The sequence below is a fragment of the Mercenaria mercenaria genome, chromosome 10, assembly GCF_021730395.1.
Source record: "Mercenaria mercenaria strain notata chromosome 10, MADL_Memer_1, whole genome shotgun sequence".
NCBI classification, from domain to species: Eukaryota; Metazoa; Mollusca; class Bivalvia; order Venerida; family Veneridae; genus Mercenaria; species Mercenaria mercenaria.
In genome coordinates this window covers 32,462,654-32,487,702 of record NC_069370.1, presented here as the reverse complement: position 1 = coordinate 32,487,702, position 25,049 = coordinate 32,462,654, and the positions used below count along the sequence as shown (strand labels likewise).

The following is a 25,049-nucleotide window of genomic DNA, read 5'->3' as shown; positions in this document are numbered from 1 at the left end:
TTATAGGTCAGTGCCTTAGATGAGAGAAAGATTATTAATCAAATCACACAATCGGTCGAAACAATAACTGGCAGTCAAAATATTTAGTAACTTTCATGATATACTTTAATTATACTTTTGCACTGTTCACATAATTTCAAGAGAGGCCTCCATAGCGGAATGGTAAAGGTTCCAGACTTCACATGAGATGTTTCAATTCTACATGCGCATAAACCGTCCGGGTGGCTTATATAGGGAAGGTCGGCGATTTTAATCTGATGTCTGCCCATGCCTGGAACAATGCCTAGAGATGCCCCTTGTGTCTCTTCCACTGCTATAAATGCCATCGCATGATCAAACTGTGACAGCGTGACTATACCCCAACTACATACCCCGAAAAATACCAAAAACAAAAAATAAAAAGTTCAAAAATATCTAATAAAACAAAGTTCAAAAATATCTAATAAAACAATACTGAATTATTGCCTACTTCATCTGTCGAATTCAGAACTTGGTCAAATGTGTCTTTAATTTATACTTAGGAAGTTTGTGCGAGACATTGAAAGAAGGGAGATGTTTAAATAATTATTTTTGAATATATAATCTATTAGATAATCAGGAATTCTTTATGAAATTATATATGTACCATCTATTATTGGTTCTGTAAACAAGAGCTGTCCGTAAGACAGCTCGCTCCACTATTTGGCGATTTGACAGTAAAATGAATATATGTCTCTATAAGAGACCTCGGTTTTAAGAGGAATTCGACGATACACCAAATGGGCATAATTCTGTCAAGAACACAAATTAGAGTTAGTCGGATTGTTACCACACATGCAGATGATGATGGTAAAGATATATTTTGAGTTTCAAGTCATTATCTTATAGAGTACCAAAGTTATGTGAAGAAACCAAGTTTGTCAAAAGATTAAAGTATGAAAGGGGCATAATTCTGTCAAAAATACATTTAGAGTTACAGGGAATGTAACCACACATGCAGATGATAATTATAAAGGAATATTTTTAATTTCAAGTTACCAAAGATATGTCTATAAACAAAAGTTTCGATAAAATTTAACATGAAAATAATTCCAAGTATAACAACTTTATGACCTTGACCTTGGGTATAATGAGCCCAAGTCCTGCACATACTTTGTTTGTATGCTGGACAATGTTTTTGTGAACTTACAGTAAGATATAAGCAATAGTAACAAAGATATGTCAGAAAAAAAGGTTGCCGAAAAACTTTAACCTTAAAAATAACCTAAGTACAACACCTTGGTGACCTTGACCTTTGGTATAATGGGCCCAGCTCCTGCACGTACTTTGTTTGTATGCTGGACAATGTTTTTGTGAAGTTACAGTAAGATATAAGCAATAGTAACAAAGATATTACAGAAAAACAAAGGTTGCTGAAAAACTTTAACCAAGAAAGGTCACGCCAGCGCCGACGCCGAAGCGAGTTGAACAGCCCCCCTATTCTCCGAATAGTGGAGCTAAAAATTCATATTACTAAATATATCTATACTAATTGACCACAGAAGTCTATCTAACGTTTTCAAAAACAGTTCTTATGATATTATGATAAAAACATAAACTCCTGTCATATTGTCCATAACAATGAAAGTAATAAAACATATTTTGAAGGGTGTAAATGTTAAAAATATTTAACATTTAGCATTCAGCAACTATAAATGCTTGAGCATACTTCTGCAGGGAATTTACAACATGGTAAAGGCTTTGTTTTCTTTCATTTCTAGAGAAAAATCAAACATCTGGTACAGGTGATTTGAAATAGTTTAATTTATCTTGTTGCCGGTCAGTTCAGGGTGGCTATTGACAGGTGGAACTAATCCCTCTTCATGACATTATATAACCCCAGAATCGCATTTTATAAGTCTGTTGAGATGAGCCTAGAGAGAAAATGTTTTTCTTGGAAAATATCAATGTCAGTATGAAGAAAGAATAAACTTTATTACAGATAAATTGATCTCAACAGACTTTGTAAGTCTACTACCGATGGTGTGGGGAAGGGATCTAGTGGTCCCATCAACCGTAACAACCCAATAGTTGTAGATATGGAGAGGAGGATGGACATTCATCTAAACCTCTCATTCCATCAATATCTTCGACGGAGCAAAATAACGACTACAACCACTTTTCCCTAGAAGACTTGTGTTTACCATTTTTGTAAAATAACACCACTTTATTCCAAGTAAAGAACATCAACTTGATGTATACCATGTCAAGCACTACTATTATAAATAGGACGTGTACTTATCATAAAACCTGAATATGAAATAAATCTTCTTGCACCAGTCAATATTACAAGAATAACACTTGATATTTTTGCTGTTTATATGTGTTTTTACTTGAATGATATTTTAAGTACGTTCTTTAGCTTGACTTTCCTTCGGTGTATATGGTATTTTTGTGTCCAGTCGCTGTAAAATCCAGCTCACTCACTCATTCACTCACTCACTCACTTGACTCAATGTTACAAAATAATCACGCCATGAAGTCTAGTGACCCTACATGCCATGTGTTCTCCAGCTATTGTTCGGAAACCATATTTGGTCTAAAGACTCTGTGACCTTAACCTTTGATCTACTCACCCAAACAAGAATGAGTGTTATCAACATACCACAAGCAATCGTCTCCTGAAATGTGTCCAGTGTATGCCGTATGCCAAAGCATAGTTGCTGATAAGGAACTACTTTCAGTCTCGAAGCCACTATGATCTTGACCTTTAGCCAACTTAACCTTATTGCAAAATCGGGCAAAGGAGCCTCCCAATTCGAGAATATCGTCAGTCCTTTAGAAACAACCTAGATACTACATCTTCAAGATTATCAAATAAGTAGATTGAACCTGGAATGAACAGTAACTTTGATTGGGGATATGTCTTTCAAAGAAAGGGAAAAAACTGACATTCTAATATAGTTTACTGTTTTATATATTCGTGGATTACACTACAACACCTCAGAATATTAAAATTTAAGCATGCAGCCATTTGTCTTCAGCAGCCAGGCAACTAACTTATAAAATTTATTTTTGTTCTACCTTCAGCTTGTGTTAAGCAGTCATCTGACTTATGTAAACTTGCCGTTTTGCTTCCTTGGCTTGCTGCTTAATACATGTTTGACTGTATTTGTATGACTAACATATAACTTCTGTACTCAAAACATACTGTGAAATCATTTATTTTCGTGAGGGATATGTTCTTGGACACAAGGGTTTCTGACCCTAGTGATTAAAATCACTCGCCTGGTATGCAGTTAAATAACTAAGCAGTAACTACTTTGGACAATGAAACCTTATGAAATTAATATTTGATATGTGTGTTAAAAGTCGTTTCCTAAAAATCATTGCATATGTGTAATAACGAAAAGTGGTGGTCTAGTGCTTAAGGTGTTCGCCACTTAACCTGGAGGTTATGGGTTCGAACCCTATATGGGTCACGGCTGCATCTTCTCCAATACCGGTAACACCAGTACTAGTTTTAACAGGAACGGACCTAAAGTTAAGCAAATAAGATGCCAGCTTTAGCAAAACTGCTGAACAGCGAATTAGTTGACGTACCTGGCAACCTTGAATTTAAGCGGATACCTTACTTTGTGAATCCCCTGTTCATTGTGCTAGTCAGTGTTTAAATATTTGCCCGGGATGAGAAAGCCCTGATATATTTGTTACGCATGTCCATGAGTTTAACGTCGTTTTCAATAGTATCTAAATGATATAAAATGGGTCATTTTGATCCTGCTCGTGTACTAACTAGTTCTCTGCAAGTAACAACCTGTTTTGCTAGGGTTACCTAATACTATTTTTGACAAAAAAAATGAAATTTTGACTATTGGTTTTATGGAGAAATTATTCTGTTTTAATATTACCGTATAGAGAAACATGGCCATGCCTTTGGCAGTCATATTTTAAGCATATATGTCTTTTGAGAGTCGCTAAGTGATCATTTCTTTAAAATCCTATTGATTGCAAGAAAACAACAAACACAGTCAGAATTGAATCTAACTAATTTAATTAAGGACCGCTGTTCGAATGGTTATTGCAAGCTCGGCTGATTAAAAGTGCTCCTTACGGTGTCCTCAGTTGTCACTTAAAAGACAATACCTATGTGTAAAGAAATGGAATTTTGCCCAATGTAAAGAGGAACCATCTTTATAGTGTTATAAAATTACGTGTACTTTGCAACAAAATCTATTAAGGCGTTCTTTGGTAGTTTAGAACGCAACCAAACAAACAATCTCAGGCTCCTTAACACCCGTTTAAGCGGAGCTCTTTTATCCAGAAATACTATAAGAACTCCGCAATCCAAAGGCACCAGACAACAACACTATGTCCTAGCACGAGGAGACTTTTTACGGCCGTAGACTGCTTGTGGTAGTTGATAAAATTCCTTTGGAATCATAGAACGCAACCAAGCAAAATAAGTTTGTTTGAAATTCCTAGATCAACGAAAGCAAGTGCTATGGTGTATGGTGTTAACATACTATGATTTTACGCTCCCTTCAGTTTTAAAGGTTTTGTTGCCTTCTTCAACAGTATCATTTATTATGCCACTCTTTTTTGGCTTGTCTGACGTTTTATCGCAGGGTCATTCGGAAGACAATTTAGTTTGCAAGTATAAACTGGAGAACGCTAAAACGAGAAAATGTGAACTAATTAAGAAACATGTGAACCAAGGGACTAAATAACCAAAGGACGATGGAGAAAGACGAAAATAACTGGCCGTGGATCTCCAACGGTGCATCAAATGTAACTTGAATGTTAAGTAGTAGGTAACTGTACATTTTGAAATATATTTTTTTTATGTTTCATTTGTTCACATCATCAGAGTAATACATACAAAAAAAGCAAATAAAATAAATGACAATATATGTTTATATGAAATGTCAATTCTGAACTTATTCTACACGTGCTATCATAACAAACATTGTTTTTGCTGTTGTTTTTCGGTTTAGATAGAAATTGCGCAAAAGTATTTCAGTTATGTAACGGTGGGCATTTAATCTAATCAGTGTTCCTGGATTATGTACCGCTACTAACTAGTTCTCAGCTTCTCCGTATGAATGGAGGGGGAGGCTGGAGAATTTGGTACACAATGTTTTATAAATTATCACGGAAAACGAACGTCTCGCCCGGGGATCGAACTCACAACCCAGTGATCCGTAGATCTTCTCTCTCTTGAACTAAGCGGGCCGACAACATACTTTTTATCACAATACATATGCAGTTTGCTGCATATACATTGTAATGACAAATTGTTTAACAGTGCTATATGGACGATATTGCATCATAAGCCGATCCTATATCTCTTAATTGGTTATCTAGATCGGTGTATTGATTCTCAAACTCTTTACTGTCAGCCATTGTTTTATTTCCGTCTGATTGTGTCTTTGAACTTTGGCTGCCTCTGTCTTCTGTCAGCAAACCAATATTTACGTACCTGAAAAGAAAAGAAGAATTCAAACCACAGATTAAATAGTTCAGAAACGTTTCAAAAACCTATATTTAAATTTCACAAGTAAAACTAAAAATATCATTGAGATACCTTTGTATTTTCAGCTTAGTATGTTCTATTATCTTAACGTTGTTGTTTGTTGTGTTTTTTTTTTGGTGGTTTTTTTTTTTTTTTGCATTTTGTTCATTTTACACGATTTTTTTATATTTCAATATTATTACTGTTTGTGCAAATGTTTATCAAAACAAATCTGTATAAATAACTTTTAAAGATAAGAACCTTACATTTTAGCGTCCGACTGCTCAGAGATATCTGTCCCTGAAGAAAAGAATTGACATTACATCTTTTACACCATTATAGCATTGCTTGACATCAACTTGTGATTTTCTTCGTATTCTTCTCTTTTGATTTTGATACAATCAGTTTTACTTCAATGCGGCTTAAAATCAATTAACATTTAATGTCTTATACCCTTAACATAACGTTCATATCATGTGAGCAAAGGTGGGGGATACGCTATGAAAGGATGTTGTTGCAAGAGATTAAATACATTATTTTTACAGTCCAAAAAAAATACATCTCCCTCGATGAAATCATATCCAGTTATTGCATTTCAATTCCTATTAATTGACAAACGCGCTTCTTACTGGACGGGTACGCTGTCACGAGGCGTCAACACGTTGCCTTTTCTTTTGTCAGTTGAGATTTAAAATATCAAATTAATACAGTGCTTATTCGATTAAAACAATAAAGAGGGAAAAAAATCAAACGGTACATTAACCAAATAAGATAAGAATAGTGCTTTGAACAATTTTTATTTAGGATGACACATATGGGCGTCTTTTTCTGAAATATAGACAAAGGAAGGCATTCAGTGCCTACATACTTAAAACACGCCGATAGAATTCATAAGTTGTTTTCATAGAAATTATCCAACGATATATGTTGTCAAAAGGCGCACGGACAGAGCGGTTTTACTTCAAAGAAAGGTTGAAATGCACTTAGCTAAAAGAGAAATTTAAAATAGCCTTAAATGTCAGAAGTTCGGTGCAGAATATTACAAAAGTACAATACAAAGTATGCATTGAATGAACATTGTAAGAAACCTGACTAAAGATATAATGTTTAGAGGTAATGAAAAGTGCAACACCCCTCACGCCTTCGTCCCTCCCTAGCACCAACATAAGTGGAATCCTATCATTAAAAAATATATGGACTCCCTGGTCAAAAAGTAACGGACAATGTAACAACAATGAGTACGGGGTAAATTTTACGATAGATATTTAAATCTACAAGAGCCTTATACAACCAACCAAGCTAATAGCAGACTCGGTATTCGAAACGCAGATATATGGCTGACTCGAACATGGACACGATAAAGTGCACAAATTCTTCATAATTTACATGATAATGTACATTCACAAACCAACACAGTCTTGTGAAAATATGTTTCGCTTTAATAAGCTTCTTCATTTGACAATATATGAAATACACTAAGATATATGAAATTCGGAAATGATGTCGACGCGCCAAAGCTATTTCTTAACAATTGTTTTCCCTTATTGCCCTCAGATGCATATGGAACTTTTACACTAAAATATTTTTTACCTTTCAATGTGCCTTCTGTTTCTTTACTTTTCCTTTTCAGTAAGATTGTAACATAAGCAGCATATAATGCTAAAGCGACTATGACCAATCCTAAAACTACTCCAACTATTAGCGTAGAATTGTCGTCTGTGCTTGCAGTTGTGTCTTTATCTGTTGAAATTAAAACCAATCACATTTAAAATATTATCAAATTATATGAAAGTTTATTTACATGTCAAAATGAGTGTATTCTTGTTTGACTTTCACAGAAAGATTGATATGAGATGATATTAAATTATCTCAAAGAAGTGTGCAAATTAAAACTGGAAGAAGAAAAGCAGTAAAAATGTGACAAAAACGACACAAGGACCTTAACTTTTGCTCTACTTTTGGAATGTAAGTGTATGTTTCTTAAAATGCTGCGTTCGTACATACTCACATAATTAGAAAATGGTTGAAGAAATTTGTTGCCAAGGTTTGAAAATCTAAAACGATCTAGGTGCATAGACCCTGTAATCGACTCCGCTCGGAAATGGAAAAGATATTAAATCAGCAACGGCGTAATGGTGGCGTCTCATCGTCCACACACTTTCATTGTTTTAAATGAGTTTCAGTCTTATTTATCTAAAATTATACTCAATTCTGGCTGATATAACACTAGCTATGGTGTTTGTATATTATGAAAGGGTAATTATGCATTCGGCTGGAGCTTCTTCTTCTTCTTGTCGTTCGCATCTACACTGTCAGACCAGTAGCCTCGATGAAACTTGTGGTTTGCCGAAGATCCTCAATGCCTCCATACAGTTTTTGGTGGATTGAGGTATCTATCGGCCAAGTCGCAGCTCGCTCCTGGTCGTGCCTTTTACATCTCTGAAGTATATGCTCCGCAGTCTGATCTTCTTCACCACATGGACAAGTTGGCGATGATATCAGTCTGTATTTCTTGTACATGTGAGCATTGAGCTTGTTGTGCCCTGAGCGGAGCCTGACCATCATCACTTGTTCAGACCGATAAAGGAGATGAAAAGCATCTTCCTCCATCCTTGGTCTCGTTAGTGCCTTGATGATGGTGACTTTCTCCTTGTACCTCACAGGTTCTGCTGGTTGTTCTGACTGAGCTCCTAGCTTAGCCAGTTTGTCTGCCTCTTCATTGCCTGCAAGTCCACAATGGGATGGAATCCACTGAAGTGCTACTTTGCAGGTTATACTCAGGCTCTGCATTCTCCTGGCTAGCTGAGGAGCTTTATTGTTGATCAGAGCTTCCACTTGGCTGGATCACACTCGGCGCAAGTGCCTCGTGAGATCCAAGCCAGGCAAAATCTACTCGAGCCGAATACCACATTGTAGGTTCTGTTTTAATTAACCCCACTGGATTATTTAAAGAAATCTCATATACATTAGAATATTATATGTAGACTGTAAATCAGATCATAAACTTCACTTACGAAAAATCTTCAACTGCAATACAAAACGTACCTAATAACAAACCACAATCACAACGTACTAACAATTTAACTAGCAATTTATCCGCAAACACTTAAACATAAAATTGAACTGAATACCTACCGATGGTGTGGGGAAGGGATCTAGTGGTCCCATCAACCGTAACAACCCAATAGTTGTAGATATGGGGGTGGGGGTGAAAATTCATCTAAACCTCTCATTCCATCAATATCTTCGACGGAGCAAAATAACGACTACAACCACTTCTCCATAGAAGACTGATGTTGTGTTTACCATGCTTGTAAAATTACACCATTTTATTCCAAGTAAAGAACATCAGCTTGATGTATACCATGTCAAGCACTACTATTATAAATAGGACGTGTACTTATCATAAAATCTGAACATGAAATAAATCTTCTTTAGACTACTTGTGATATTACAAGGATAGCACTTGATATTTTTGCTGTTTATATACGTTTTATTGGAATGATATTTTAAGTAAGTTCTTGACTTCCCTTCGGTGATATATGACCTTTTTGTCCTGTCGCTGACCATAGAAAATCACGCCATGAAGTCTAGTGACCCTACATGCCTATGTGTTCTCCAACTATTGTCTGTAGAATACTTCAATAGGATAATAAATATTCTCAAATTATGAATAAAGTGGCTACAGGGGAAAGAATAAGATACGTATCACAGGGGTTCGCTTATTTTATTCAGTAAATATATGCCGTAAACAGAGACTGATAGTGATGTTTTTTAATCGCCAAGGGAAGCATTAATTCTTCATTTTAGATAAATAATTTTTATATCTTTGTAAAGAGAACAGAATGACGAACACTTCAATAGGATAATAAATATTGTGTGTTCATTTTAATTAAAACAATATTTGTTCAAACTTTTTTTCCTTCTTTGTTTCTATAGGAAAATATCAACCAGATACAAATCGATATCGCACAGTCAGGTGATTTCAAGGGGGATAATTTTACCGATAAGACGGCAAATTTTACCTAATTGTTGATCATGCAGAAACCATCTTAGGTCTAAAGGTCTCCGTCACATTGACCTTTGATCTACTCACTCGGACAGGGTGTCATCAACATACCACAGGCAATCATCTCCTGAAATTTGACCACTGTGTGCCAAAGCATAATTACTGATAAGAAACTAATTTCAAGCATAACAATCCTATGAATTTTGACCATTGTATGCACAAGCATTCTCCAGAAATTAATAGGAAACATGTTCAGTGTTAATGTCACTGACATTGAACGTTGACCTACTGACTTCATAAACAAAACGTGTCATTTAATAATCATCCTATGAAGTTTGACTACTATTCAGAAACCATTTGCAGTATCATGACATCAGAACTACTGGCCTGTGGGAAATAGGAGTCATCCCGTGACCAAACTCAATCATCCTATAAAATTTGGCCACTGGAGGCCGAAACATTCTCAATAGGGAACTGTGACCTTGACCTTTGACCTACTGACCTAAAAACAAAGACCAAAAACAATAGCAGTCGTCTCCTGACCACAGATAATCATCCCCTGAATATTGACTACTGACCCAATGACCTTAAATTCAATAGGGGTCAATCATTCTCCAGTTATTGATAAGAATTTTTTTTCAGTCTAACGGTCTCTGTGACTGACCTTTGACCTACTGAACCCAAAAGCAGCAGGGATCATGCTGCGATTACACACAATTACCACATGCAGTTTGATATCTGTATCCATAAGTATTCTCCAGTTATTAATACAGTGTCAAGGCCACTGTGACTTGATCTTTGATGTACCGTCCATAAAAAACAAAGGGGTCATCTATTGATCAAAGGATAATAAACCTATCACGTTTAGCCATTGAAGACGTTATTGATCAGAAACCATTTTCAGTCTCAAGGTAACTGTGACCATGCATTTTGCCCTACTAGACTCCAAAACAGCAGAATTCGTCTACCGAGCGCAGGCAATCATGAAGTTTGAATAGTGTATACCAAACAGTCTCTAGATATTGGTCAGAATCTGTTTTAGTCTCAATAACACTATGACCTTGATCGTTAATCTACTTATCCTATAAACTTTATGTGCCATCGAGTGACCACACACAATATTATTTATTAAGTTGGACCGCTGTAGGCTCAGGTGTTCTCCAGCTATTGATCAGAAAACATCTAGAGGTGAACGTGGCCAACCTACAGGCCCCAAAATCAATAAAGGTCATGAAGTGACCACATGCAATCACACTATGCAGTTTGATTACTGTAGGCCGAACCACTCTCCGGTTTAGAATTCAGTTAAATTTCACTGCGACCATGACCTCTGACACAATGAACCCAAAGGTAAGAGGTCATCTACTTGCCACAGACAATCGTTTGACCATTGTAGGCCCAAGCATGCAAAAACAGTTTTCAGTCTCAAAGCATTGCAGCCTTGACCTTTGACCTACTGATTCAAAACATAATTAGGTCATCTACTGACCAACGGACAATCATGCCATGAAGTTTTAATACTGTAGGCCAAACCATTCGGAAACCAAAGTGGACCAACATGACAGAACTGACCAACCATCATGACCAAAATATACCATCATTCTTCCAAAATAGGTTGGGATTAGGGCATAAAATTTCCTAATACTTTTATAGATTGTATGTTTATTTAAAAAATAAATAGAGTCCACTCAGTATTTATAAGACATAGTTACAGTTAAGCCAATGCTATGGGGCATGAGGGGTTTTGTGCATTTCATTACTTTTCAAGACCTGACTCAAACTGCGTCTGCTATCATTTTGTTTTGTGGTGATCTGTGTTTTGAAAATTGTCTCTCAGAGTCCATAAAACTTCATGTCGGAGTAAAACATGGTGACAACCTTTGTCCAAACTTTTTTTACTTTTTTAAAATTTACATTAACGACCTGCCAACTACTTTTAACAATAAAGATGACCCTGTGACGTTAAACAAAGGTAAACTTTGGTTGCTACTGTACGCAGATGATCTTGTATTATTGTCTGCCATTCAAAGCAGTCTACAGAACTGTATAAACAAGTTATCAGATTATTGTGAACAAAATTGCCTCTCTTTAAACTTAAAGAAAACTCAGGTTATTGTATTCTGTGGAGGTAAAAAAACTGCATTTAAATTTCATTACAGGTCGCATCAGTTGGAACAGGTCCATAGTTACAAATATTTAGGTGTTGTTTTTACATCTGATGGCAAGTTCAGTCTTTGCCAGCAATATTTACACAAGAGGGCTTCAATGGCATATTTTAAGCTACTGAACTACTGCAATAACTACACTGTTAGACCCAAGAGTTTCATTCATCTATTTGACCATTAAGCCTATTCTGTTATATTCTTAGGAAGTGTGGGGAACTGTTAATACACAATCTAAAATTGTTAAGAACGAGGATTATAGCTTTGAAAAATCATTTTGTAAAATACCAGGCGAAAAATTACATTTGAAAGCCTTAAAGTACATGCTGGGTGTAAACAAAAAAGCAACAAATGATGCAGTTTAGGAGAGACAGGACGATATCCCTTATTTGTCACTGTGGTAGTTCAGTCAGTTAAATACTTCCAAAGACTCTTAACAACAGACTCCACTTCTTTACTTCATGATGCATAAAAAGAGAGCTGTACATCCCACGAAAACAATAAAACTAGCTGGAAATCAATTATACTTTTTATATTGACCCAGTTGAATATTAAATCTCATCTATACAAATCTGAAAGCTTAGTCCGTATCATAAAGTCGCAAATAGTCTCGAACTTCAGACAGAATTGGGTAAACCAGATAAAAAAATATGACTTAGATAATTCTGGTAAACTTAGCACATATGCAAAATTTAAAAATATTTTTTGAATTTGAGAACTATCTAAATAAAATTAATGGGAAAATTATATCTTGTTATACTAAATTTAGAATAAGCGCCCACAAAACTTTATACTGAGAAAGGCAGGTACAATAAAAACACCTCTAGCTAATAGACTCTGTGAGGCATACAACCTTGGAGAAGTCGAAGATGAGTTACATATGATGTTTAGATGTTCAAAATATATTCTAACACGACTCGATTTGTTTTCCTATTAAACAAAGAAGGCTGAAAACTGTGTTACTATTCAACAATACATTTTTCTGACGTCACAATTATTATGTCATAGCGTTAGACGGCATAGCGGCGCGCTGGAAAAGAAATCGACAGAAATCAGGCATATAATTGATGGATATCGAGAAGGGCGTACATGATAATCCTTGATAACGTGTTAGAATCGAAATAATATATCTCAAACAGTGATTTGCGCGTGAATAAAATCATTTAGATGCGTATTATTTTATCACTTGGGCTGCGCCCTCGTGATATAATTCCTTTGCATCTTAACTCCAAACTATGATTTTATTCAACGACGAATCACTGTTTGGAATACATTATTTCTTAAACAACATTAGGTCTTCATTTATATCAGCTGTATCAGAATTTTGAGTCCTTGCCAGAACAACACCAGTTTGTGTTTCAAACTTTATACTTAGCAATGGTGATAAATCTTTTCTAAGTCTAACAGCAAATTATATTTTAACTGTTTCAGCGTTAGATGCCATGGTGTGACTCCTTAAGGAGTTAATATAGTACTTAAAATTGTTAGTTTAAGGTATTAAACCCCTAATATTAATCTTTAAAAAAATTACATTCTCTTGGTAGCCCCCCCCCCCCCCCCACCCCTCCCTCCCCATATTCTTTAAGTTAACCTTGTTTCACAGTTATGCAATTTTTAAACAACTTTTATCGTGCCGTTTTTTGATGTTTTTTTTAACTTTTGTATAGTTTATGGTATTTCCTCAAGCTCAAGTAGACACAAATTTCAAAGTGATGGCCACTGTCCAAAACGTTTGCCGAGAATTCATGATAACATTAATTTTGATAAAAGAAACGTCAAACTATCGCCAAACACAAAATAAAACTGTCAATACCATTTTTTCTAGGTTGCCTCAAGTAAAAGGATTTACTGAGACAGAATTCTTACTCCAACATAATAATATCTGATTACAGTGATCTTGACTTTTATTCTTTAGTTTAGAACGCAACCAAGCAAACTAATAGTAGACCCGATTTGACTGAAACAGTTCATGAGAGTTCATGAAATGTGCAACAATCTCAGGCTACCCAACACGGCCGTCAACTGCTTTTATGGTAGTTGACAAAATTTCTTTGGAATCATAGAACGCAACCAAGCAAAATAAGTTTGTTGTAAGTTCTTAGATCAATGAAAGCAAGTGTCATGGTGTATCGTGTTAACAAACTATGATTTTACGCCCCCTTCTGTTTTAAAGGTTTTGTTACCGTCTTCAACAGTATCATTTTTATGCCCCTCTATTGTTTGGCTTGTCTGTCCGTTGTTTGCAAGGTCATTCGGGAGACAATTTAGTTTGCAAACATAAACTGGAGAACGCTAAAACGAGAATATGTGAACTACCTAAGGAAAATGTGAACCAAGGAACTAAATAACCCATGGACGATGGAAAGAGACGAAAGCGACTGACTGTGGATTTCAGACGGTACATCAAATGTTACTTGGATGTTAAGTACTAGTAATATGTAACTGTACATTTTAAAACAGTGTATATGTTATTGTTAACTTTCACTAGTTCACATCATCAGAGTAATACATATAAAAAACAATAAAATAAATGACAATGTTGGTACGAAATGTCAATTCTGAACTTATTCTACACGTGTAAATATAGCAAACATTGTTTTTGTTGTATTTTGCGGTTTATATAGCGCTGTTTTTCAAAAGTATTTCAGTTATATTACGGTGGGTAATTAACGTAATATGTGCTCTTGGATTCTGTACCAATACTGACTTGTTCTCAGAAAGTAACTACCAACTTCGTGGAAGCTGGAGGATTTCAGACACCATGTCTTTTATCAAATCATCACGGAAAACGAACGCCTCGCCCGGGGATTAAACTCATAACCCCGTGATCCGTAGATCCTCTCTCTCTCTCTCTCTCTCTCTGTCTTGAACTAAGCGGGCTGGCAACATACTTTTTTATCACAATACATATGCAATTTGCTGCAAATACTTTGTAATGTCACATTGCTATAACAGTGCTATATGGACGATATTGCATCATAAGTCGATTCAACAGCTCTTTGTTGGTTATCTAGATCGGTGTATTGATTCTCAAACTCTTTACTGTCTGCCATTGTTTTATTTCCGTCTGCTTGCGTCTTTGAACTTTGGCTGCCTCTGTCTTCTGTCAGGAAACCCATATTTACGTACCTGAAAAGAAACGAAGAATTGCAATCACAGTTTGATGGTTAAATATTAATGAAAATGTTCAATAACCTTTATTAAATTTCACAAATAAAACTAAAAAATATCACTGAAGCACTTTTATGTTTTTAGCTTTCAATTAGATCTATTATCTTAACGTATTTAGTTTAATTTGCACGTTTCTATTATTTAAAGTTTGTTACTTTTATGCAAAGTGTTTATTGAAACAATATTCTTTCAATAACTTTAAGATAAGATCCTTACATTTTAGCGTTCGACTGCTCAGAGATATCTGTCCCTGAAGAAAAAAGTGACTTTATTAGATTATCAAACATCAATTTTACTACAACATAATAACATTGCTAGACAACAAAGCTAAACAATAGCAGACTTGGTTTGACTGAGTCTATCACGAGAAGTAATGAAATAAGAAACGCCCCTCACGCACCCATCTGCAGCTTAGGATGAATTCTGTTATTAAAAATGAATGGAATCCCTGTCTCCAAATGAGTTTCTTTATAGATGATTCTATTAACAATAAATACTAAAACACAACTTTATACATTTTGCATTATTTTATTTATTTAACATTTTAAAATTTAGTAAAGTTAATTGGAATATAACAGCAGAAACATTACAAAAAACAAAATTAAATCAAAACATCTCCACCAGTACTCAGACATGTTCTAAAATAACACCTGGACCTTGAATTAAGGCTCCCTTTTATACATAATACATTTATTACAATTAGGAACATATCAAGGCATCAACCTGTAATTGATATCAGGTCTTAAAATTCAAATCTCGCTGGGCCTACGATTGATTAATTTGGCTGGAAACGGCCGTAACTACGCAGCGCAGCGTAAACAAATAAAAATGAATAAAACAAAACAAAACAAAGACTACAAACGAGTTAAAAATAAAACAACACGGAGTCCAAGTAAGGGGAAATCTACATGAAATCCTTTGGAAGCACAGAACAACCAACCAAGCAAAATAATAGCAGATTCGATTTGACCGACTGCTCATGTATAACACACACAAGTGTGACCGACTCACAAATGGACAGAATAAAACGCACAACATCTGCATAATTTACGCCTCTGGAGATCATACTTTCATAACGATAATAATGCTATATATCAGTTATCACTCTCTAACGCACAAGGTATTTTATACTAAAATATTTTTACCTTTCAATGTGCCTTCTTTTTGCTTACTTTTCCGTTTCAGTAAGATTGTAACATAGACAGCATATAATGCTAAAGCGACTATAACTAATCCTAAAACTACTCCAACTATCAGTGTAGAATTGTCGTCTGTGCTTGTAGTTGTGTCTTTGTCTGTCGAAAATAAAAAACAATCACTTTTAAAATACAGTTCATTTACATTTCAAAATGATTGTATCATTGTTTAACTTTCATATGAAAATTGATATCAGATATTATCAAATTGTCTCAAAGGAGAGTGCAAAATGGAAGAAGAAAATCAGTAAAAATGTGACAAAGACTAAGCAGTGGTTTCATATTTTATATGTATCATGGTTAATTAACTTTTGCTCTACCTTTGGAACGTAAGAGTATGTTTTCTAAAATGCTGCGTTCATATATACTCATATGTTTAGAAAATAGTTGCTTTAGCTATGGAAATTTGTTGCCAAAGCTGGAAAATCTAAAACGATCCAATTGCACCGACCTTGTATCCGACTCCCATTGGATATGGATTAAATATTAAATCAGAATAGACGTAACGATGGCGTCTCGATGTCAAAAAGTTCATTGTTTTAAACGAGTATCAGTCTTGTTTATCTAAAATTAGCTTCAATTTTGACTTATATTACATTAGATGTAGGTACTTGAACATTATAAAAAGAGGATCTTGATCTGCAATTATGCAATCGGCTGGAGTTTATTTTCCTAGGCTGGATCAAACTCGGCGCAAGTGCCTCTTGGGATCCAAGCCAGGCAAAATCCACTCGAGCCGAATACCACATTGCAGATCAAGGTTCTGTTATAATTAACCCCACTGAATTATTTAAAGAAATCTCATACATATACATTAGAAGATTACCTATAGACTGTATATCAGATCATAAATGTCACCTACTATCACAACATATGAAATAAAAGAGTAAACAAGCAATACCTTTAGTGAGTGTTGTAAAGTTAAAGCTTTTGCTAAAACTACTCTTCCCTCCTTCGTTATAAGCATACATTCGTATAAAATATATTGTCGACTCTTGAAGATTTTCTAGTCCTGTACTGAATTTCCCCTCATGTTCCCCAGTATCAACATACACCGTGGTCGCATTAAACCAAATAATGTTATCTGCACTCATCTGGATCACAAAAGTCTGCGGAAACTCACTATCAAACCTTTGCTTCCATGAAATGCGAACAGATGTACTTTGAATGTGTTCAGTCTCCAAATCATATGGCACAGCTGGAGGTTCTTCAAATCAAAATTACGTGTATAGTTTTCAACGGTAATAACAAGATTGATGCGAAATTAATCTTGTTCCAATGTTTTAAGTTTTTTTAATACCGTTTATGTAGTACTTCAAATCCCTTGTGTATTGCAGTGGCCTCTATGCCCGAGTGGTTAAATGACTTCAAATTACTTGCCTCTTACCGCTGTGGGTTCGAAACCTCGATTTGGGAATAGATTTTTTTTTCTTGTGTGGAGGACATCTGGAAAGGTCGGTGGTTTTACTCAGTGCCTGAAATAATGCCTGGATGGCCATCTGGGCCTTCTACCAACACAAAAAAGCTAGAAAGTCGACATATTAACCACAATATTGTCGGTGTGGCGTTTTTGTTTAAACTCAACAATAAAAAAAACTTTCTTATGTCGTTATATACCAAACAGTTTCCAACGTGCAATAGACTAGTTACATCTCTTATAAGATTTCTGACATCGGCTAAAATATATAATACTTAAAATATAGCCGAAAATATAAACAACAGTCTACGGGTCGTGGCTCGTGCACGGCGATTGTTCTTATCAATTTGCTAGAAGAAAATGTGTTTTATTTATTCAACTTCCTACTCTGGTTGAAAGTTACTTGCGAACTTTGGAACAGATAAGTACTGATACAGAATCCGGTAGACTGGCTATATCAACCGCCCGCCGTTACACAATTATCGTTGAAAAAAATACGCGCTTAACCCACTCTAAATATAAGTAGCTCCAATCTATAGAATTTCTATCATACATCATTGAAATTTTTTTAAGAAAAAGAATATTTACCAATCGGTAAAATCTGTAACCTTAGTGATGCAGAGCCTATCTCGTTAGAGAAAACTACGTCATAAAAACCAAAGTCATTCTTCGAGTTTATCCCTAATGAAATGGTTGCTCGTATTCCATCAGTTTTGATGATATGCCCAAGAACTGGCAAATGCACAATCACTTTTTCCTGAACAAAATTACAAATGTTTTCATCCTGCCTTTTGTCATTTAGAACTTTGAAGCATTTTACATCAGACTCGTCCACGTTGGAGAAGTAGTCAACCGTTACTCTGGCTGTTCCATTTACTGCTGCAGATGCATTTACAGAGTTGACTGTCGGATTTGTGATGACAGGAAATGCTAAAACATTCAAATAGCAAAAATGTATGAAATGGATTCACTAAGCAAACAAGTTTAGCAAATCGTGAAGAACAGTAAAATTCTCAGTCGATCTATCTGACCTGCTGAAAAGTGAAATACTAGTATAACTTGTCTCGTTTTATGTGGTTCGCTACAATTCGAATCAAAAGACAAAACAGTCTTAGGTGGTGCTTACGTCAGCAGAAACCGCTTATTGTTCATAAAAGACATGGCAATATATCATTTAGACCCGAATTTCTAATTATAACGACAGAGGTTATCATCTTAACACCATCTCACCATCTGCTAAAGTTTGACCATTCCAGATTGGATAAAGAATGCCTTTACGAATTTCTTCCGCACATTCATCATAGTCGAACTTCAAAACCGGAGTCTCCTATACTAAAATATTTGAACCATGGATTCCAAACAAAACAATGTATCTGTGTAACAGAAGTTCGTTTAAAGATCTTCTTCCAGATTGTTATATTTTTATTATCGCTTTGAAGAGCGGTAAGATAAACTTTATACCAGTATATTAACAAAATGAAGTGGCATAATGCTTACATTTAACCAAAAGTTGAACAGACCCCTCTATAAATTCTTTGGTAGTTCCAAACACTTTGATTCCATTGCTTGCAGAACACGTGTACACACCGGAATGTTCGTATGTCAAATTTGTCAACACTAGCCTCTCACTACCGGGTTTCTCTGATAAAACCGTATTTATTCCTGGCCACGTGTGCACCCATTTACCATATTTATAGTCTGTATTTGGTGACCCTGTAGCATTACATATTAACACAGCATGCTTTGCTTCGACTGTGGTATTCGTTGCTGTTACCGTGACAACTGGCGGATCTGCAATGTTACAATTAACAGTTCCTATAAAAAGCAGTATTTATGTTTGTGTGTTGTTAATAATAAAATCTGTAAAAAAATCCTTTGAAAGCAAAGAATGCATCCAAGAATGATAATATCAGACTCGGTTTGATTGAGTCTGTTCATGAGAGGTAATGAAATGTGCAACACCTCCCACGCCCCTTAGCACCGGCTTAAGCGGAACTCAGTTACAAGCGGAACTCTATTACACATATGTTGAATGGACTCATGATCCCAAAGGACCAGAAAATATAACAACATTGAATCCAAGTACGGGGAGACTTTTTACAGCCGCCACACGGCACTTAAAGATTGCTGTTTTGATAGTTAATAAAATCTGTAAAAAGATCCTTTGAAAGCAAAGAATACAAACAAGAATAATAATAGCAGACTCTGTTTGATTTAGTCTGTTCTTGAGAGGTAATGAAATGTGCAACACCTCTCAAAGGTTGTGCATCACTATATCACTATTCATTTGCTACTAGTGTAAACCGATGGGCAAATCCAGGAGCATGATGGGTTTGTCAATAGTACTATAATAGATCAGACACTATAGAAATTTTAACTATTTAAAATCTAAGTATGAATAACTACACTTTCGTTTTCTGAGAGATTTTTTCTAATAATGAATTTCATGATTTACTATCAACTGTTAACTTACAATGAACATTCAGAACTACTGACGCAGTTAACTGTGGTGGTTTGACCAATGATATATGAGTAACTATACACTGAACAGTCTGTCCATTATCCTCGGCTGTGACACGTCTTTTGAATAAGGAGACGACTGCATATGTCTTTGATGTAGCATCAAGAGTTGCTGTTACTTCACCAGCGGGTATTTCTCCCTGGTAAGACCAAGACATATTTGCAGCAGGCCTACTTCCATTTGTACTACATTTGACCACGGCAATGTTACCCGCTGATACAGCTGATGTTTGCCAAGCTATAGGCAAGTTCGGTTTCACTGAATCAAAAAATATAAAATAAAAATCAAAGGTGTTTCCAAAGGTTCACAAATATGAAACCAAGGTGTTAATAACTTAATAAGCAAGTGTACTGAATTGTATTATTCTATCATCATTGTGTTTGCACTGTTGTTGTTTCTGTCAGGCAATGGATCAGTAGACTTTATAATCAAATAAACTACATCTATATTTATAAGAATTTCATTGACAACGCAGATAGAAAATTTATGGGAAAATAATACAAAGTAAATGACGTCACCGAAACTTACAATTAAGTACAAGCTCGGCGTTTACATCAGATAATATTATACGCTTTAGTTCCGTCTTGAAAGAAGTTTGACAGATATATCTGGTACCATCATCTTGTCTCTGTGGTGTAAACGTGTACTTCTCACTAACATTGAAGGAACGGGTTCCAGCAGTGACTGTAGAAGTAGAAGTTAGTGGTTTTGTTCCGATGTTTCCCCTGTACCATTCCACCAGTGGTTCCGGATAACCGCCACTTGACACACAAATAAGATTTATAACTTGAGACTCGGTAGCTCTGATTATCAAACTATTGCCTGTCGAAACTTCGGTGTTTGAAATGATTGGTGTACGTGGTGGCACTTAAAAAAGAAAACCAAACCTTGATTATAAAGTCACGGAACATCCTCTGATCAGATGCTGAAAATCTAATGTGAAATAAATGTGGCATACATTATTTCTGGTCAGATGGAAAGAAAATTACTTTTGAAACTAATGAGTAATCGCGTTTTCTACACACAAAAAACTGTTTACGATGCACTCTCTTTTAGTACAGATATGACTGTCTTGACCTAAGATAGACACACAGTAACCACAATATGCAATGCGTATTTCAAACACATTCTCAGAAAAGCGAAAGTTCAAATAAAAAGTGTAAATGTGTTACAATATAACATAACTTCTTTCTTTTCATAAAACATATACTGTTTTGTTCTACCAAGATAGTAACATAATTAATGCACATGACGTATCTCTAACAGAAAGGTTTATCTTATCGGAACACTGATACAACCCTTCATCGGTCACCGTTACATTCTTTATAACAAGGCTTTTGTCATCACTGCCCCACTCTAGTCGCGCTTTTTTCTGTACAGGAAGGTTGGGATTGGCAAAGTTTTTGTGCCCAGGATTGTTGTACTGCATCACGAAACCATTGTGCATTTCTGGACCGACCCATACAGGATACGACACTGTAGATGTACATGGAATGGTAACATTGTCCCCAGCGGTTACCACAAGCTGCTGTGCTGAGCAAAACACTGACAGCTGTATCACTGTAATTTAAGGTATTACTGTATTATTACAGTTTTATTACTGTACTCGGAGAGTACATCTAAATATATACAATTTGAAAGCCTATAATATAAGTGAATTTATGATAATTTGTTCAATTAGATTTGTTCATAATGTGCTCTCTTGTGATGACATAGTCGATTTCACACCCTTCTTCATAATACTAGCTTACACATAAAAGTCTAAGCAAGCAACGAGCAGAATTTAATTAATATATAAGGAACGTTACTCTTTTGGATATTTGTATTGCAGAAGTCTTATGTAGAAAGTTAAAGCATACTAAAATATCAGCTTACATAAAACTCTCTGTAGTAAAATATTTTAAGTCGAAATCGAGGAGTAGTTTTGAGTTGTATGTTGTATAATGTGAGAGTTATGGAACTTGGAACAGCGTGCCAATTAGATTTTAATAGGGATTTAAAGCATTCTGACTAAAAGTGACTGAGTAACTGCTTACATTCTAGACTTTTTAAGTTAATAGGAATATAAGTTTGACAAATTATAAGTCAGATACGAAACATACCTTGTGGTATCATTTAATCATGTCATGCATGAATTTCTAAAGCATTCTGCTTTCATCGTATAGTCAATAGCAAGTGCCATGTCCCCTATCTTTTGATGTCATTTATTGAAGCCAAAGACTTGTGTCGAGACTAAAAGAATTATGTTAGGTTGCTGCAGAGAATCCGACGTGTATGCAAACTGTTCACCGATTTAAGTTAACAAGAGGCATATGTTTTACAAAATGTAACCTTTCCTGCGAAGTCATCTGATGATAGCGGAGTTGCAAAAATTTTAGTATAGTCATTGCTGAGAAACAAACATACATGTGAAACTTTCACCAAAATTGCTTAGTTAAAAAGGGAAGTGATTTTGACAGCATTTAAACTGGATCTTGACCTTAACATGTTAGATGTGGTCCTGCAGTCTTCACCGCCAGCAAAAGGATGACACTAATATTGCATAGATTTTAGGAAAGTGTCGGATTATTCCCAAAAGAATTTGGAAAGTGCGATATAATCTAAATAGTCTCAGGATTAAGTTCTTCACAAACTAATCTTAATTTTCCTGCTGTTTTCTTTGCGTTATTGAAATCTAATAATAGTAAAATGGATTCATCTGCCATATCCTAAGCATGATTTTTTTGCACCGGGAACAAAATGTGCAATGGAATTCCCTACTTTTTTGCTGCACTCAAAGTAAAAAGCTTAGATATGACACTAATAATAAAAATATATCCTTAATCACCAGCCTGTCCTCCATGATGACTAGACAGAAGACATATGGGTAACTCGACATTCTTGCATAAAAACTACTTTTTTCACTGGATCCGCCCATGTATTAACGGGAGAAAAATCGTGTGCAAACAAGGCAATTCACGTGCTGTTTATACATGATTTTTATTTTTGAAATGCTTTGCCAGGGACATATGTATGTATTTCTGCGCAGACTGATATTTGGCATCTGCATCTTGTTTCTTCCATAATAACCTCTTCTTGTAGCATTATAGACACAATGTAATTCATAGTATGTTTAGCTGTATCAGTTTCCAACCCCAAACGTACTGCCCCCATCAATGTACGCACTAGCTTCTCTTAGAGTTTACTCCCTTTAAAAGCGTCTGTTCAGTTATTGTAAATAACTGTGAATAAATAAGTATCGCGTGTAACTTGTGCTATTGCCAGTTTTAAGGTATTATATTAATGACTTTTGTTAGTATCAGTCGGTTTGTTTTTACTTGATTGTTCGCAGAATTCATATAATAAACCTCGAAAGCTAGTCACTAGCTTCGTACTCATCCGTACTCTGTTTGTTCGTACTCAAAATAATTCGAATGTAAAGTTGTTATTCTTAAAATAATTGTGTTCCTGTTTATCAAATTTTTAAGTTATATGCAAAATTATGTGTAATGTAACGTTTGTAATAACTAAAAATAAAAATAAGATACTCAAAAACCTCCAAATCACGCTTTTAGTAGTGTTGTTGTTAAGTGTGCCCCGGTTATGGATATTTAAAACATGTTTACCGTTTCCAAGAACAACAAGAATGGTAAATAAAAAATGTACCGGAATCGTCAAGTCATTACATATGAAAACAATGCATTTAGTCGTCGTGTAATGTTTTTTATGCAATAATAGCGACAATACACGTTTGTTTTGTGTATTAACGCCTGCAGAAGCCCTTGGGATATGTTTGTGACCTCGACCTTCGGTCTCGGTCACAAACAATCCCGCGGGCTTTTGCAGACGTTAATACACAATAAAACGTGTATTATCCCTACAATGTAAATATTACCGAACTCTGAGCGGATTGTCGAACAGGTGGTAATCAATAAAAGTTATGCAATACAAATATTACATTCTTATTTGTTATCTGTTAAAAAGAAACACTCACCCAAAGATAGGATAATACATAAGATATCCAGCATATTATTATACATTTCCGTATACAGTGTTGAATGAATTATAACTTCCGTGTTTAAGATATTGTTAAATACTTGACCGTTGTTTATAAATTACTACGTAAATGTTTTTTTTACTGCAAGTTGTTTGCAAGTTTTAGTTACCATTTTTAACTACAAATAAACTTGCAGCCACATGTTGTTGTTTTTTTTTGGATGTAGCTCGACAAGGTATCTGTATATAATAACTACAAAAGTAAGCATCAACCCAGTATTATAAGGTACAATAGTACTAAATAGGTATCAGGCGAATCGGACAATGGCGAAAGAAAAAAATCTTTTTTAACCATGTTTTATGCCAGTTACTGCTTTTTATTTCATTGAGGACCTCTACTTGATATTTTGGTAGCATTTTCAGGGAGATTGTTTTTGCATTTTTAGAAATGTAAACAAAGCTTCTTACATATGGGTTCAACCCCTTATTTTAGCTGTCAGTTTGGAAGGTATTCCATAGTGTTGACCTGTCAGACAAAAAAATCTCTTAGAAGATACGTGACCCCTACTTAGCGGGGTGTTTTTGTGTGATTTATAGGTCATTTAAGAACATGCGGCTAGTAATCCCTGGTTATGTGTTAATAGCTCTCAGAAGATTGTTAATTTTATATAGAACATATAGCAAATTTATTTACCACTGTGTAACCTATAATTAAATATATGAGTGTCTACGTACAATCCTAAAATACAAACTATTATAATTATAGATCATTGGTAATATTTTGTACATGAAAATCAATCCTGTACTTTAATATCCAGATGCTGATATGTTAAAAGAAAAATCTTTCCACAATCATTACAAGATATTTTGAAAAAAGATACTGCTTCTTATAATTTCTGAAACAAAAGAAAAATATTTCCCACATTCTTAGTGTAGTAAAGTTTTAAAGTTACAGCCTAATGATAGACAAGCTCACTGTCGCTGAGTGGCTGCTTTTTTTAATTTCTAACGATAAATATATTTACGACAACATGACAAATTAAAACAGCAGTATCTAAGGCGTTCTGAAAATCCGCCGGTTATGTAATAAGTGCTTTTATTTAACAATTTACTGGCAAAATATCA

General features: G+C 35.1%; 1 protein-coding gene and 1 long non-coding RNA gene across 2 annotated transcripts; both read right to left on the bottom strand.

The window, feature by feature from the left end:
* Positions 1–4,825: 4,825 nt before the first annotated feature.
* On the bottom strand, positions 4,826–24,742 carry LOC123559497 (neogenin-like). The gene is made up of 10 exons (XM_053516855.1): positions 23,923–24,742; positions 21,198–21,509; positions 20,478–20,816; positions 19,902–20,207; positions 18,926–19,219; positions 18,017–18,358; positions 16,913–17,218; positions 7,064–7,213; positions 5,740–5,773; positions 4,826–5,440 (listed from the first exon to the last, which is right to left on the bottom strand). The coding sequence occupies exons 1-10, from the start codon at positions 23,966–23,968 to the stop codon at positions 5,269–5,271; spliced, it is 2,301 nt and encodes a 766-aa protein (XP_053372830.1). The 5' UTR covers positions 23,969–24,742; the 3' UTR covers positions 4,826–5,268.
* LOC128559856 (uncharacterized) lies at positions 14,090–16,489 on the bottom strand. The gene is made up of 3 exons (XR_008372686.1): positions 15,961–16,489; positions 15,032–15,065; positions 14,090–14,773 (listed from the first exon to the last, which is right to left on the bottom strand). It is a non-coding gene; the product is annotated as an uncharacterized LOC128559856 (long non-coding RNA).
* Positions 24,743–25,049: the final 307 nt, after the last annotated feature.

Coding starts and splice junctions, on each gene's coding strand:
- LOC123559497 (XM_053516855.1), bottom strand. CDS start 23,968: ATGTATAATAATATGCTGGATATCTTATGTATTATCCTATCTTTGG. Junction 5,774..7,063: donor AACAGAAGGCACATTGAAAG/GTAAAAAATATT, acceptor TCTTTTCTTCAG/GGACAGATATCTCTGAGCAG. Junction 5,441..5,739: donor GAGCAGTCGGACGCTAAAAT/GTAAGGTTCTTA, acceptor TTTTCTTTTCAG/GTACGTAAATATTGGTTTGC.